Consider the following 12,825-nt stretch of genomic DNA (forward strand, 5'->3'; position numbering starts at 1 on the left):
GGAGCTAACGTTCAGGAGTATGAGAAGACATTGAGTTGCAGTTCAGAAGCAGCAGCATCTCACAGATACCTCACAGATGCATCTTTTTATATCCGTACTCATTTGTTACATCTCTGTATCTCAGTGGACTTAATCACCTTAAACTCTTGCTAACTGTCACTTCTTGATGCACCGTAGGCCTTTAAAAGTTCACACCCCTCTGTACAATGAAATACGACCACAAAGCTTATGGATACATTCTTTTGTGCTCATGCCAAACCCCACACCCACATATACAGGAATTAATCAGGAGCTTCCCATTTACCAGTGGGTTTTGTACGTACAAACAGACATGGCCGTACATTTTCTGAGACACATTTTTGGCAGGCTTGTTAAAAAACTGACATATTTATCATACTGAGGGTTGTAAACATAAAATCCTACAATGCATCAAGAAATTGCCAGTTAGGATCACAGTTCTGGTGTGATATGTTGATGATTGGCCACAGAGACTTTGTGTGATACTAATGAAGCGAAAAGAAAAAAAAAATACCACTAGTAGTTATGCTTTATGCTCTCATAGTTAGAACCAACAAAGATCTGGGTTCTAAATGGTCTGACTCATCATTGGTTTACTGGCTGTGTTTCTGCACATGTCATTTTGTAGCCTGAGTTTCAGGAGTGCTCAATCACCCAGAGCATCCACTGAACTCAGTCGTAGCTGTGGGTGCTCAGCACTTCTGAAAGCCAGGCTATTAATCTTTGTGCTTCAGTCAACACAGCTATAAAACTGGGTAAAAGTAGACACTTTCTGAAATGTTACATTGGAGTCAAGCAGTTCTGGGTAAATAAATTACAAACTGTATTTTTTAAACCATCTGTCCTTCAGGTGTTAAAGCACTGAATCCAAGTAGAAGCTCCATAGCTCCTGTTGCCTTCCAGAATTAAATCACATGCCAATCTTCCTCTGTGTTTCAGAATAAATGGAGCATCTAGTCGTCCTAAGCATGAATTCAAGCCAAAACCTGTAATAACTTCAACTCTGGAAATCAGTGATAATCAGCAGCACAATGGGATTTCATACAGTTCTTCAGTGAAATCATCAGGTGAGCCCATGATTGTGGAATCAGCGTGTTGATGTATGCATTTTATGGAGGAATTATAATTACTGGAGTTGAAGTATTGCTCATATAATGCTAGTTGAAAACCCATAGAGTCCCACTGTTGTCCATGCAACTAGGCTGCCTATGCCTACAGCTAGCCACCACACTTGAAAATGGTCTCCTTTATGTTTTTATTAAAACAGTTAAAGGTAAAACTTTAGGTGTAACATAGAAAATAAAATATGAACACAACTTATTTTGTTAGCATGTAACCACTTTTGGTTCCGAAAAGCCGATCAATAAAATGCAAACTTAGTCTGTGTAGAAGAGACTGCTGTACCTATTAATATGTATCTGTCACCACTTCACATGCATAGACCCTGATCTCATGAAAAAAACTATGGTCACCTTTTTTGAAATTCTCTTCAAGGTATTTAATATTATTAATCTTGTCACTGGTCAGTGGAGAAGCTAAATGTAATAACTGATTTAAATGTTGGATCAGACCCTTTATTTCTCATCTCACTGATCAGAGGCACTTTTCCTCTGTCTCTCATACCCTTCGTGAGCTATATGCAAATAATGAAACACAAAAGACGAACAATAATAAGGCAAAAGGAAAAGAGTGAGAAGCCACCAGCACTTTTCCCATAACCGGGATAGGCAAGGATCTGAAAGGAAAGCACCGAGGAAGCAGTGATCCAAAGGGTCCCATCCTTCACTTGGCTTGAGCATTAGGAGCTGGCTGCTGACTCTGAGACACAGTTACTCTCTGGGCTACTTTTCTACCCTCTGGCTTTATTCACTCTTTCCACTTTCTGCTTTCTTCCTGTCTTGTTTCTTTTTACAGAGAGCTGGAATGGAAACAAAGAAAGAGAGAGAATTAGAAATGGAGGAGGATGGAAATATGGGGCTATACTTCATGCTCTTGGCTTGAAGAGAGAAAAAAGGCTAACAGTATATCTACACCAGGCTGGGAATGTGCCTTGTGGCCTGGGTAGATAGACTCACTAGCTCTGCTTGAGCTAGTGCCCTACAAATAGCAGTGTGGATGTTGCAAAGAGAAGGATTGAGGGAAATATTTTGTAACTGTTCTATAGACTTTCTAATGATACCAGAAAGGTACATATTGTAGTTACCTATTCTAGCACTCTGAATTTTTTTTTCAGAGTTGAGGACTTGGGTGCTGTCCTTACCTCTTACTTATTCTTACCTCTTCCAGCAGGTGTGATCATCAGTAAAGCCATGGGTAATTCTCCTCTGTCTCTTCCTTCCCTGCATTAGAAAGTGAGCACTAACACTATTGAGTTCTATGCCAGGGATAAACGTGGCTCTGGCAGTACAACCTGGGAAGCTTGCTGTGCTTATTTTATGTTTGAACAAGAATACTGAAACAGATTTGACTTATACTATATGATTTAGAAAATACTGTTCAGACAGTTTATGCAAAATGGTGCCAAGTGGTTTAGATGTTAGGAGCTGGGGAAGCTTGACAGTATGTTCAGCAGTCTCACCTCATTCAGATCACTCCTCTAAACTCTCTTCTACTTTCTACAAAAACGAGCATTTTCACACTTAACTTCTCTGCCCACCCCTCCATCCTGGCTGACACTATCAAAATGTGTGTCTGGCATCCCTCTGGTCACTTTGAACTAGATCCTGACACTCTTTCTCATACTAAATAGAACCTTATTCAAATATATCCATTGAATTCAATGGGACTTCTTGCAAAGTAAAGTACTACTCATTAAGTGTAACAGCTATCATAGTCCAGCCCTTTGCTTGTATGTTGGAATGCTTTATTCCATATTTTATCACATTGTGCCTTGTACATTGTAAGTTCTTTGGAATAGGGGTGGTGTTTTCCTTTGTATGGTTCCTAGTACAGTGGGACTACTTACAGGAATGACATGCAAACACAGTGAAGTATCAGGTCCTTAGAAACATTATTTTATGGAAAAAAGTCCTGGATGATTTAACTGCTTTACTGATTAAGTGCAGATGACAAACCTATGTTTTGTTCTAATTCGCTGTTGTCCTAATTAATCAGCAGAAGCTGAGAGTATCATCTGGCTCATTATGAAACAGTTTAAATGCAGAGTCACATCTTGCCTTTCATGCATTTTGCTCATCAAAGGACAATAGTTGTGGTTAGCTGTCCTATGTTTGAATGTAATAGGACTAACTCATGGGAGTAAAGTTACTTATTTGCCTAAGTGTTTACAGAATCAGGCTGGAAGAGAGGGCTAGAATAATCCTATCCTCAGGCACATCTAGCATGTGATTCTTTCTTTACTATATATTTCTGCTACTCTATGTGTACTTCAATGTGCAGCAAACAGAGGAGCGACACCTACTGGAAGTTTCTTTTGAGGAAAAGTGGCATTTTTAGACGGTCATCTGGCATCAGCTAGTACAGTCCCAAAAGTACATTCAGCTTCATGCTTTACAATACTTCCTCCATGTTCTTTCATTATAAATTCAATCTGCATTTGGGAAGTCCAATAGGTCAGCACAAATAGTCTTTAGATATGTTTATTTATGATTCATTATGTGCATTAGCATTGCGCCAGGGAGCCTTGTCATGGACCAGGACCCCACTGTGCAAAGCACTAGATAAGTGTAGAGCAAAAAAGACAGTTGTTGCCCCAAGAGCTCTCAGTCTAAATCCACGAACTCAGCAACTGCAGTAGGCGGCATGTTGCTTCAGCTACAATTAGAGAGGCAGGTGCAGTACTATAAATTAATAGAAACGCTGCTGCAGTTTCCTTAGCTTCTTAAATCTCTCCAACATATCCAGCTTCAGATACTGTAGTTTGCACAGTGGAGAAGGACGGAGCCATGTGTCCTCTTTGTGTTTGTTAAATTGTGTTTTAAAACTAGCAACCAGCGCTGCCTCTGTTCTGTTCAGGAGGGGAGCTTTGTTTTGCCGGACTGTATAGCAGTAACACCAGATGCAGTAGATTATCAGCAGTTGCATTACTCTAATGAAGACCTTGACTGATGTTAGGCTCTGGAGTAGCTGTGGCCATTAGTTTAAGATCTTTCTGTGTTGTCTGAGATTTCCCCCCTCCCCGCAATGTTTGGAGAAAGGCAAAAAGTTCCTTCCCCACTCCCAATCCTTTTATCCCTCCTCTCTTTAAGAAAAACAAAACCAATGCAATATATTGTGTAGTTATGAACCTAAAAGACCCAAGCTTTAAAAAAAATAAATTCTGCACCCAGTGTTATCAATGTAACATTACCCATCTTGCTGAGTCAGAAATAAACTGATTGCTGGAGTAAATGTTGTATATCAAGACCCTGCCAGAACAGCTGGTGAAAACAAGAAATGTTTTCAGTTATTGAGAAAGGCTTCTTCTGCTGTTGAAATTTCATATGAGTAGATACAGCTTCCACATTCTATTACTGAGGAAGCTGTTTAAAGAATAACTGAGTGTTTTCAAACTATTCACCCTATTTCTGTGGAAGACTATGGCCCAGATCCTGGCTTGCGTCTGAGCTGGGCTTAGCACAGGTCAGGAAGAGAGTACAAAAGTAGCTTTAAACAACCACCTGACATGGAATTGCCTGATTTGCCATTGTGGCTGTGAATGGAAATAGCCAGAGCACAGCTCATTCGGGCCACACCCCATTCCCACCCCATTATGTCCCCTAGTGCAGGGCTGTGAAGGAAATGGCATAAAAGCACTCCATCTTTTCTTCAGCATCTAAGGGAAACCCCCTTTTGCTGAGGGAATTCCCTGGGGGCAATTTCTACTGTGTTTATTGCCCTTTTACATTGCTAGAGTGGTGTAAACAGGCTGGGAAGGAATAGAGAATCCATCCATGAAGCATAACGTTAAAATTTTGAGGCAAAAAAAATCTAACATTGCATCCCTACTTTTGTCATCATCGCTTTAAATGTCCCTTGCTAATGTTCGTCCACAGATACAAGGGAAGTATTTACTGGGTTGAGTAGTTTTGCTTGCTCAAGGTGCTCTTTCTGCCTCTCGTTGCTAAAAAATTTGTCTGAGCAGCTACTTTTTAATGGTTTCCTTTGCTCACATTTTATAACAATAGCACTGATTTAAAAACAAATTTTAATGAGTGACATGCAATTTTTAACAGCTTCATTGGTTTTGAAAATCTGCATGCGTATTGCAATATTTAACAGAATGTATAGACTATTCCAGACAGAAATTAGTCCTCAATCGGTTGCTTGATTAGCATGCTAGATAATTTGGAGAGACAGCCAAGATTAGAATATTTGAGAATAGTGAAGATTTTGAGCAAAAAGGGAAGCTAGAATAATTTAATATTAAAGAGTCTCATTAGCTGTTTTGCTGTAAGTATTGAAGAGAGCATTAAAAACTTCTTTGTCTTGATATAATGCACTTTCCTACTGTAAATTAGCAAGAGGCAGCATGAAACCTTTTCCCCGCATTTCCCCTTTGTGAATAGACTTTATTCCAAATCACTGGATTTTTCTTTTAGTAAAATAGGTAAAAGTTTTTTTAAAAAACCAATATCATAGGAAAAAAATGAACCTCCGCTGAACCTATGGGTAGCCCTCTGCCCATGGAACCGCTCTCTAGCATATGACTAGCGGAGGATGAGCTGTTAGAATAATTTGCTATTCAGAGATTGAGTGAATGACTATAATAATGTATTATTCACATATCCCTCGCTGGCTTGGATTTATGCTAACCATTCATACATGAGAATGTCTATAACACTGAAAAGATTACATTTGTAAAGTTAGCCACTTTGGCGAGCAGTGAAAATTCCTTGTACTTTATTAATCATGCATGTACAATAATTATCCATGTTGACTTTTCCCCATAAATTTAAGTACTGGTTTTAATATTATGTATAGAATGCCACTAATATTTAAACACAAGAGAAGGTTTGGAGCGAACATCTTACAGTGTAACTAAGCCGAACACAATATACTAAAATCACAAAGAAAGTCAGATACTGTGTGAGTGGGGCTGCAATTAATCATCATCCAAAAAATAGTTTTAAAAACTTTAAGAGGCACTGTTGTTCCTATTATAACTATTGATCTAATTGAGCTAAAGGGCAGATGCAGTGAGTGGTTTGAATACATGAGCTGCCTTATCAGAGCAAACATCTGTAAATACAACTTAGAGATAATTGTCTCTCTTCATGTGGTGAAGAGGATAGAACCTCATGTCCCCATTTGGTAATGAAGGTCCTGGTCCTGAAAACATTTTCATAGGAGAGTGGTGCTGCTGAAATCAGTAGGGCCCCTCTCATGCATACATGTTTGTAGGATTGGATCTTTAAACTATTGTTTATAATTCTGGTGTATAGTGTTCTTTTTGAGTTCTTCTCCTCTAGTAGATTCCATGCAGCCCAGTTCTTAGTTTTACAGATTGAATAGATGTTTGTTCAGCTGTTTGCCATCATGCCTGTCCACTCACCTATTTAAAAAAAAATCCATGCTAATAGAATTCATGACCACCCCAAATGTTAAAGTGATTCAGGTTTCCCAAGGGAATTCAAATGGCAGTAAAAATATATTTGCTTTTAAGGGGAGGAAAAGAGAACTACCCTGCCCGCAGTTCATCACCCTCTATGCTGTACAGGACATTACAGGGCAGGAGCAGACTTTCTGTAGGTGGAAGTGGTGGAAAACTAACAGCACCCACAATATGGACCCATTCAGCCCATTGCTGCTCATAGCAGGGCTAAGTTTGTCTCTTTGTTTTCATGCTCAATAGGTAAGTGGAGTACTTTAAAGCTATTATTAAATATTTTATTTTCTGTCATTGGGGCAGGTTCTTCAGTGCACATGGATCAGCCTTGCTGCCAAGCTCTGTATGACTTTGACCCAGAAAATGAAGGCGAGCTTGGGTTTAAGGAAGGCGACATCATTACTTTGACCAATCAAATTGATGAGAATTGGTACGAAGGGATGTTAAATGGAGAGTCTGGCTTCTTTCCCATTAATTATGTCGAAGTGATGGTACCTTTGCCTCAGTGAACACCTAATTCAAACTGTGAACATAATTTCATGATTGAAATGGATTCACAATTGTTTCATCAGTGTGGCATTCTGTGAAAGCCTTGCTATTTGACTTACAGATTTTTGTATGCATCTTTTTTAAATGTATTTATTTTGTATTCCTTTAGTTTGTATACAAAAAAACAACCACCACCAACCACCCTTCCTTGGCTACATGAAAATGCAAAAAACTCAACCTCCACTTTTTTTTGCTTTATGCCTGGAAGATTACTGTCTGAGGTGTTTACTGGTAGCTCACTGTTGCTCCAAAAATGCATTCCTGTGCTCTTACTGTATGTGGAGCCTTTTTTAATAATCCTCTGGCTGCAATGATTTTACTGTTGGAAACTATTTTTAAAAACACTGAGTAAAGCTAACTGTAACCAGTTCTTAACAATTACTGATGTCTCTCAGCCTTTCTCATCCATCGCAATGTAACTTACTGTGAACGACCTAATCTGTATTTCACATTGTATGTTGACAAAAGGCTAAGATGTTGGTATACTAAGTACAAAGTCTTAGAATTGAATATTCCTCTAATTTACTGACTATACTTAATAAATATTACTGTGGGGAAAGTGTAAAGACTGCTGCTTATACAGTTGGATTTCTGGCACTTGTTTTCAAGAAGTGTTTTTAATGCTGTGAAAGAGCACTTTCCTCTATAGAAAAAGAGTACTTGTGCCACAAGTACTCCTTTTCTTTTTGCGAATACAGACTAACATCGCTGCTACTCTGTTTCCTCTATAGATGCACCTCCGTTTTCAGAACACTTTAATGACATTGTGCAAAATGAACTGTCAGGACCAATTCCCTGAATCTTCGACGGCTGCATTTGTAACATAAGGGTCTCACTTAAAATAGAATCATAGAAATGTAGCTCAGTCACATTCATTCATAATGTCTGTTTATATTATCTTTTATTGACAGGATAGGAGAAAAGCAGCCTCTCTCTTCATATTAATTTGAGCCAAGTACAAAGTGGTGCTAGATCATGTCTGCTATGGCCAGAGCTGTAGAAGATAACTTGATTGAGATGAATGGGGAAGTGTATTTCTAGAGATGGGCTTGTAGCCAATTGAAATGACAATGCTAATTAACTTTTTTTTTTTTTAAAGGGGGGAGGGAGGAAGAGGAGCACCAGAGACTGTGCGGAGAAAGATGCAAACCATTTTATAGCCCAGGAGGCACAAATCGAGGCAGGGACAGAGACTTAGTCTATTTCTGCAATGGAGGTATAGCCTGTTTGAGCTGCCTTGGCCTTAATTATGGACCTTCTGAATAGCAATAGCCAAAGAAATCAGCTAGCAGGGAAGAACAGATGAACTTTAGCCAAGTTGCCCACTGGCTAAGACACCAGAGCCAGTGATTTGAAAGTAGAGGTGGTACAATTCAGGAATGAATTTGTACCTTTGCTCTCTCAGCCAGCCTCCCTCTAGGGCACTCTTTCCAGCCAGAGGCCTGCACCTTTGTTTCTTCCACTATGGAATCCTGTAATTCACTTCCACTCTTTGACTGATCACTAGCTGACAGTACTGCTTTACCAACTATATTACCTCTGCAGCCCTAACTAGGTTTGGACCTTACTACAAAATTAACTCCAGGAGCTTGTAACTAGTATAAAACTAGCAGAGACTTAAGGCAGCTTCTTTTTCAAAGAGTATGATTTATTTGTTCATAAAAATTTTAACATGCAGAGAGAAACTAGTTAAAGTAATGAGTCTAAACACATTGTCTTATCTAAACTTAACATTTGCCTCATAAAAACAGGCATGAAGATTAAGCGGGGGTCTGCCTCAGTATCTAGGCACTGGGCCCTATCTGTTTCTCTGCAGACCTTTTTTTCTCTTCCCCTGCCTCAGACTCAGCTTTTAAACTACTTTCAAGCTCTTCATCTGGAAGTTACAACACTGAAATTCTGGGAGTTTCAAACTATGCTCCCCCCAGCCAGTTCCTAGTCTGCAACAGTAGAGGTGAATATCAGAATTATCTCTTCCATGCCTGCTTGAGTATTCCCAGTTGCGCTAATCATTGCCATGTGTGTGTGAGCAAAAAGCTCCCATGGGAATTAACTCTGTTCCACAGCGTAATGTACTAACCCCACAGATAGTATGCTTTGATTATTATATGTAACTCCCCCATTCTTCATCAGAGCTAAGTGATACTATTTCAACAGGAAAATGCATCTTTTAAATGCTTAAAGCCTTCATCGATACCTTTGGGTAGGCTAACCTAGTTCTAGACCAGAGAATGAATGGTTTCCTCCCACTGACTGCAGTCAGCAAGGGACAGAAACTTGTACAGGAACAGAAAAATACCAAGGGCACAATCCAGAGGCTGAGGGCAGTGTAGGGGGAAAAAATCAGGATGTTCTACACCTGATTTGTTCTAGCAAAAAGAAGTTTCCAGAATAGACAGCACAACAAAGTCAGAGTGAGACTTCCTTGACCTTAATGCCCACTTCAGCCACTTAAGCGCAGCACAACATACAGCAACCCAGTGAACATCCTTATCTCTACTGTTGGGTGCTTTCCAGGGGCATTTAATTGGGAAATGGGGAGCTTTCACTTAAATGGCTTCCAGTCTGGTTATTTGCAGTGCCTAAGTCTACAAATTTTACATACACGGCTCTTATTTATCATATGCCCCTCATGGCACAGCTTGTCTTAAGTACAAGACATCAAGGAGATCTAGCAAAGGCGGGTTGGTATAGCTTCCAAAGATGGGCCCTAGAGAAGCCAGTATTAAACACAGGGTTAGGATTTATTACTTTGCCTATAGCCAGTACATGTTCTTTTTGCCCCATTGTTTACCTGTAGAACTATCTGTGCAAGACCTAGTACTTTCAGAATGGGCTAGCTTTAGTGTCTATTAACCAACAGTTAGCCCCAGGCCAGCACTGAGTGTCCTAGGACCCACTATGGGAGGATGTGAGCTGATATTATGCCACCTGGGAGTTACCCCTAGGGAAAAGCATTTTAAGCTAGCTTTTGATTGTCTTGGTGCCAACGGGACAGCAGAGATGAGAATATGGAATACATCTTTGCCTAAACCAGAGCTGTTATTTTGTGTTAAGGTAGCCTGGTTTACCAACAACTAGTACAAGCTATACAGCAAGTGGTGAGTAACACACTTGCCTTTTTAGGATTTTGAGAAACACCTCCCAAAGACTGGCTGCAACTGCTGGGCTGAGCCTGCATGTGGAACCCCAAATCAGCAGTAGACGCTGGGATAGAAGCTAGGAGGCTAGGTTGACATGCTAGGACAGCCCAGTCCTGTGTATGCCATCCAGATAGCCAGTATTCAGGGGAAGGGAATTGGCTACTGGGCATCAGCAGAATGAAACTGAGCTGTTCCCTGCAGGGGTAGGCAGAGAACTCCATTTTGCTGCTCACCTGCATGGCCCAGTTGACCAGGAGCACTCTGCTTCACAAGGTTCATCTCCCCTTAGCTACCTACCCCTGAAATAGCCAAGCTGTTACAAGCATTGGTCAGGGAGCCTGTCAGCCTAAACAGCCTGACTGAGCTAGAAAGGATTTTCCTCAGACCTCACCTGTTAAGCCACCTTTGCTCCAGAAGTCCAGAGCTTGAGCCACTTGGGACCTGTTCCGTCCACCGAAAGATCTGCCTTGCAGCTTTAACTGTAAGTATTGGGGATACTTCACCTAACTAGAAAGGAAAGGGCTCCAGGTAGGGAGCCACAGGCACATTAGAGGGAGGAGGGTACCTCCATTGCACATCAGCAACAGGCCTGTAGCCTCCAGTTTTTGTATAGTTCCTTTCTGTTCAGGCAGCCCTCTAGACCTCCACCACAAGATCTGTGTACACATACATCAGCTATGGCTAGGGACAGATTGGGGTTGTATCTGATTTTATTCTGAAGATATTTCCTTTAAGGTGGATCTGAGCATTAGGTGCAGGGTTTAACCTGTTCATCGGCCTTTTCCCCCTTACCTTTCACATTAAACTTGTGCTTTGTGTGTCCTAGAGGTTGCATTTTAATTTATTCACTCAGTCCCCCAGTGGGGATACTATGCACTGAGAATAGAGTTTAACTCCAGCAACTAATAAAGTAAGGATAAGATCTGCAGTCCACTAGTCCTCAGGAAGGACAGAGCTACACAGAGGGAAGTGGATAGTCTCAAAGGGCCCAGGAAGGGTCTACATTTTGAAAGAGGGCATGGAGGTGAAGTCCTCACTCTAGTGGGAAAGAGAGATGGAGAGATATTTAAGTAGTTTTGGCTCTATTTTTTATCTGTACAAGGGGCAGTTTGTCTTCCTGGAACTATTTTGAAACAGGAATGCAGAGTCAGCAGGAGGACTCACCTTGTTCAGAATTTCCTCCATACATGGAGGGCAAAGTCCTCATTGGTTGATGTTAAAACTTGAGCCCTTGTCCTAGGGACTATGGTCTTTTCCAAAGATGTAACCAAAACTGGTGCTCACTTAAAATATTATCTAGACAAACAAGAAATAGAACCAATTTTTTCCTCTTCATGCCTTTTCTCTGCTTATGGCTAGAATTATGGGGAAGTGTCTGCTCTAAGTTACTTAAATTAGGGTTGACTACAGTAGGACTGGAACATTGACTGTGGAATGCATTTAAGACAGAAATTAGATTGCCTCTACATAAATCCATGTTATACCCACATCTTGAATACTATCTAAAAAATACACCAAACAGAAAAGACTTAGAAAAAGGCAACAAATGATTTGGGGTATGGAACAGCTTCCATATGAGGAGAGATTTATAAGACTGGGACTTTTCAGCTTGGAAAAGAGATGATTAAGGGTTGGGGGTTGAAAATATGATTGAGGTCTATAAACTCATGACTGGTATGGAGAAATCACAAGAACTAGGGGTTACTAAATGAAATAGGCAGCAGGTTTAAAACAAAAGGAAGTATGTCTTCACAGTTCATGTGACTCTTTGCCAAAGGATGTTGTGAAGGTCAAGACTAACAGGGTTCAACCCCCCCCCCCGCCCCAAACTAGATAAGTTCACTGAAGATAGGTCCATTAATTGCCAGGATGGGCAGGGATGGTAGCCCTAGCCTGTTTGCCAGGAGCTGGGAATGGGTGACAGGGGATCGATCACTTGATTACTGTTCTGTTCATTCCCTCTAGGGCACCTGGCACTGGCCACTGTTGGAAGATAGGATACTGGGCTAGATGGACCTTTGGTCTGACCTAGTATGGCTGTTCTTATGCAACTGATATTTAAGCCATGCTGACTGGGCTTTTTTAGCCTAATAGTGAAAAACATTGGGGTGGTTTAATGTTTATGGTGCTGTTTACATCTTTCTAGAAGATTCATTTTCAAGTACCCAAATTACCAGCTGTTTTAACACAGCTGAATTAGAGAAGCTGCAACAGTTTGATGCAAACATTTCCAGCATTTCATTCTCAAATACCTATAGCATAATATACTAGTAATTCCTGTTACTAGTTGGCATGTAAAAAGCCACTTTTCTTTGTACAATAGGGTCATTGCAATTTCAGCTTTATTCAGAAAATGTACTAATGTGAATAGTGTGCAATAGTTTCTAAAGCAGATTAGTCTATTGTTGAAAGCTTCTATCTGCTTATTAAGGGAAAGAAGACTCTTAGCTCTTTAGGTGTACGTTTCTTAGCTACAATTAGAATTCAGACAATACAGATGTTAAAATACTCACTTTGCTAGAAAGATTTAGTTTAAGTTTAAACAATAAACCCCCAAGAGTGATAATG

The 12,825-nt window shown here is 40.3% G+C and overlaps 1 protein-coding gene across 2 annotated transcripts in view; it reads left to right on the top strand.

Annotated features, from left to right (window-relative positions):
- SH3GL3 (SH3 domain containing GRB2 like 3, endophilin A3) overlaps window positions 1–7,680 on the top strand; it is a 74,104-nt gene extending 66,424 nt beyond the window's left edge. For both annotated transcript variants that reach the window (XM_007066832.4, XM_043523520.1), the window contains exons 8-9: window positions 958–1,085; window positions 6,869–7,680. In XM_007066832.4, coding sequence (XP_007066894.2) covers window positions 958–1,085; window positions 6,869–7,074 — 334 coding nt within the window. In that variant the 3' untranslated portion in view covers window positions 7,075–7,680. The remainder of the gene's footprint in view (window positions 1–957; window positions 1,086–6,868) is intronic.
- Window positions 7,681–12,825: the final 5,145 nt, after the last annotated feature.

Source organism: Chelonia mydas, chromosome 10 (assembly GCF_015237465.2).
Source record: "Chelonia mydas isolate rCheMyd1 chromosome 10, rCheMyd1.pri.v2, whole genome shotgun sequence".
Classification (NCBI taxonomy): domain Eukaryota; kingdom Metazoa; phylum Chordata; order Testudines; family Cheloniidae; genus Chelonia; species Chelonia mydas.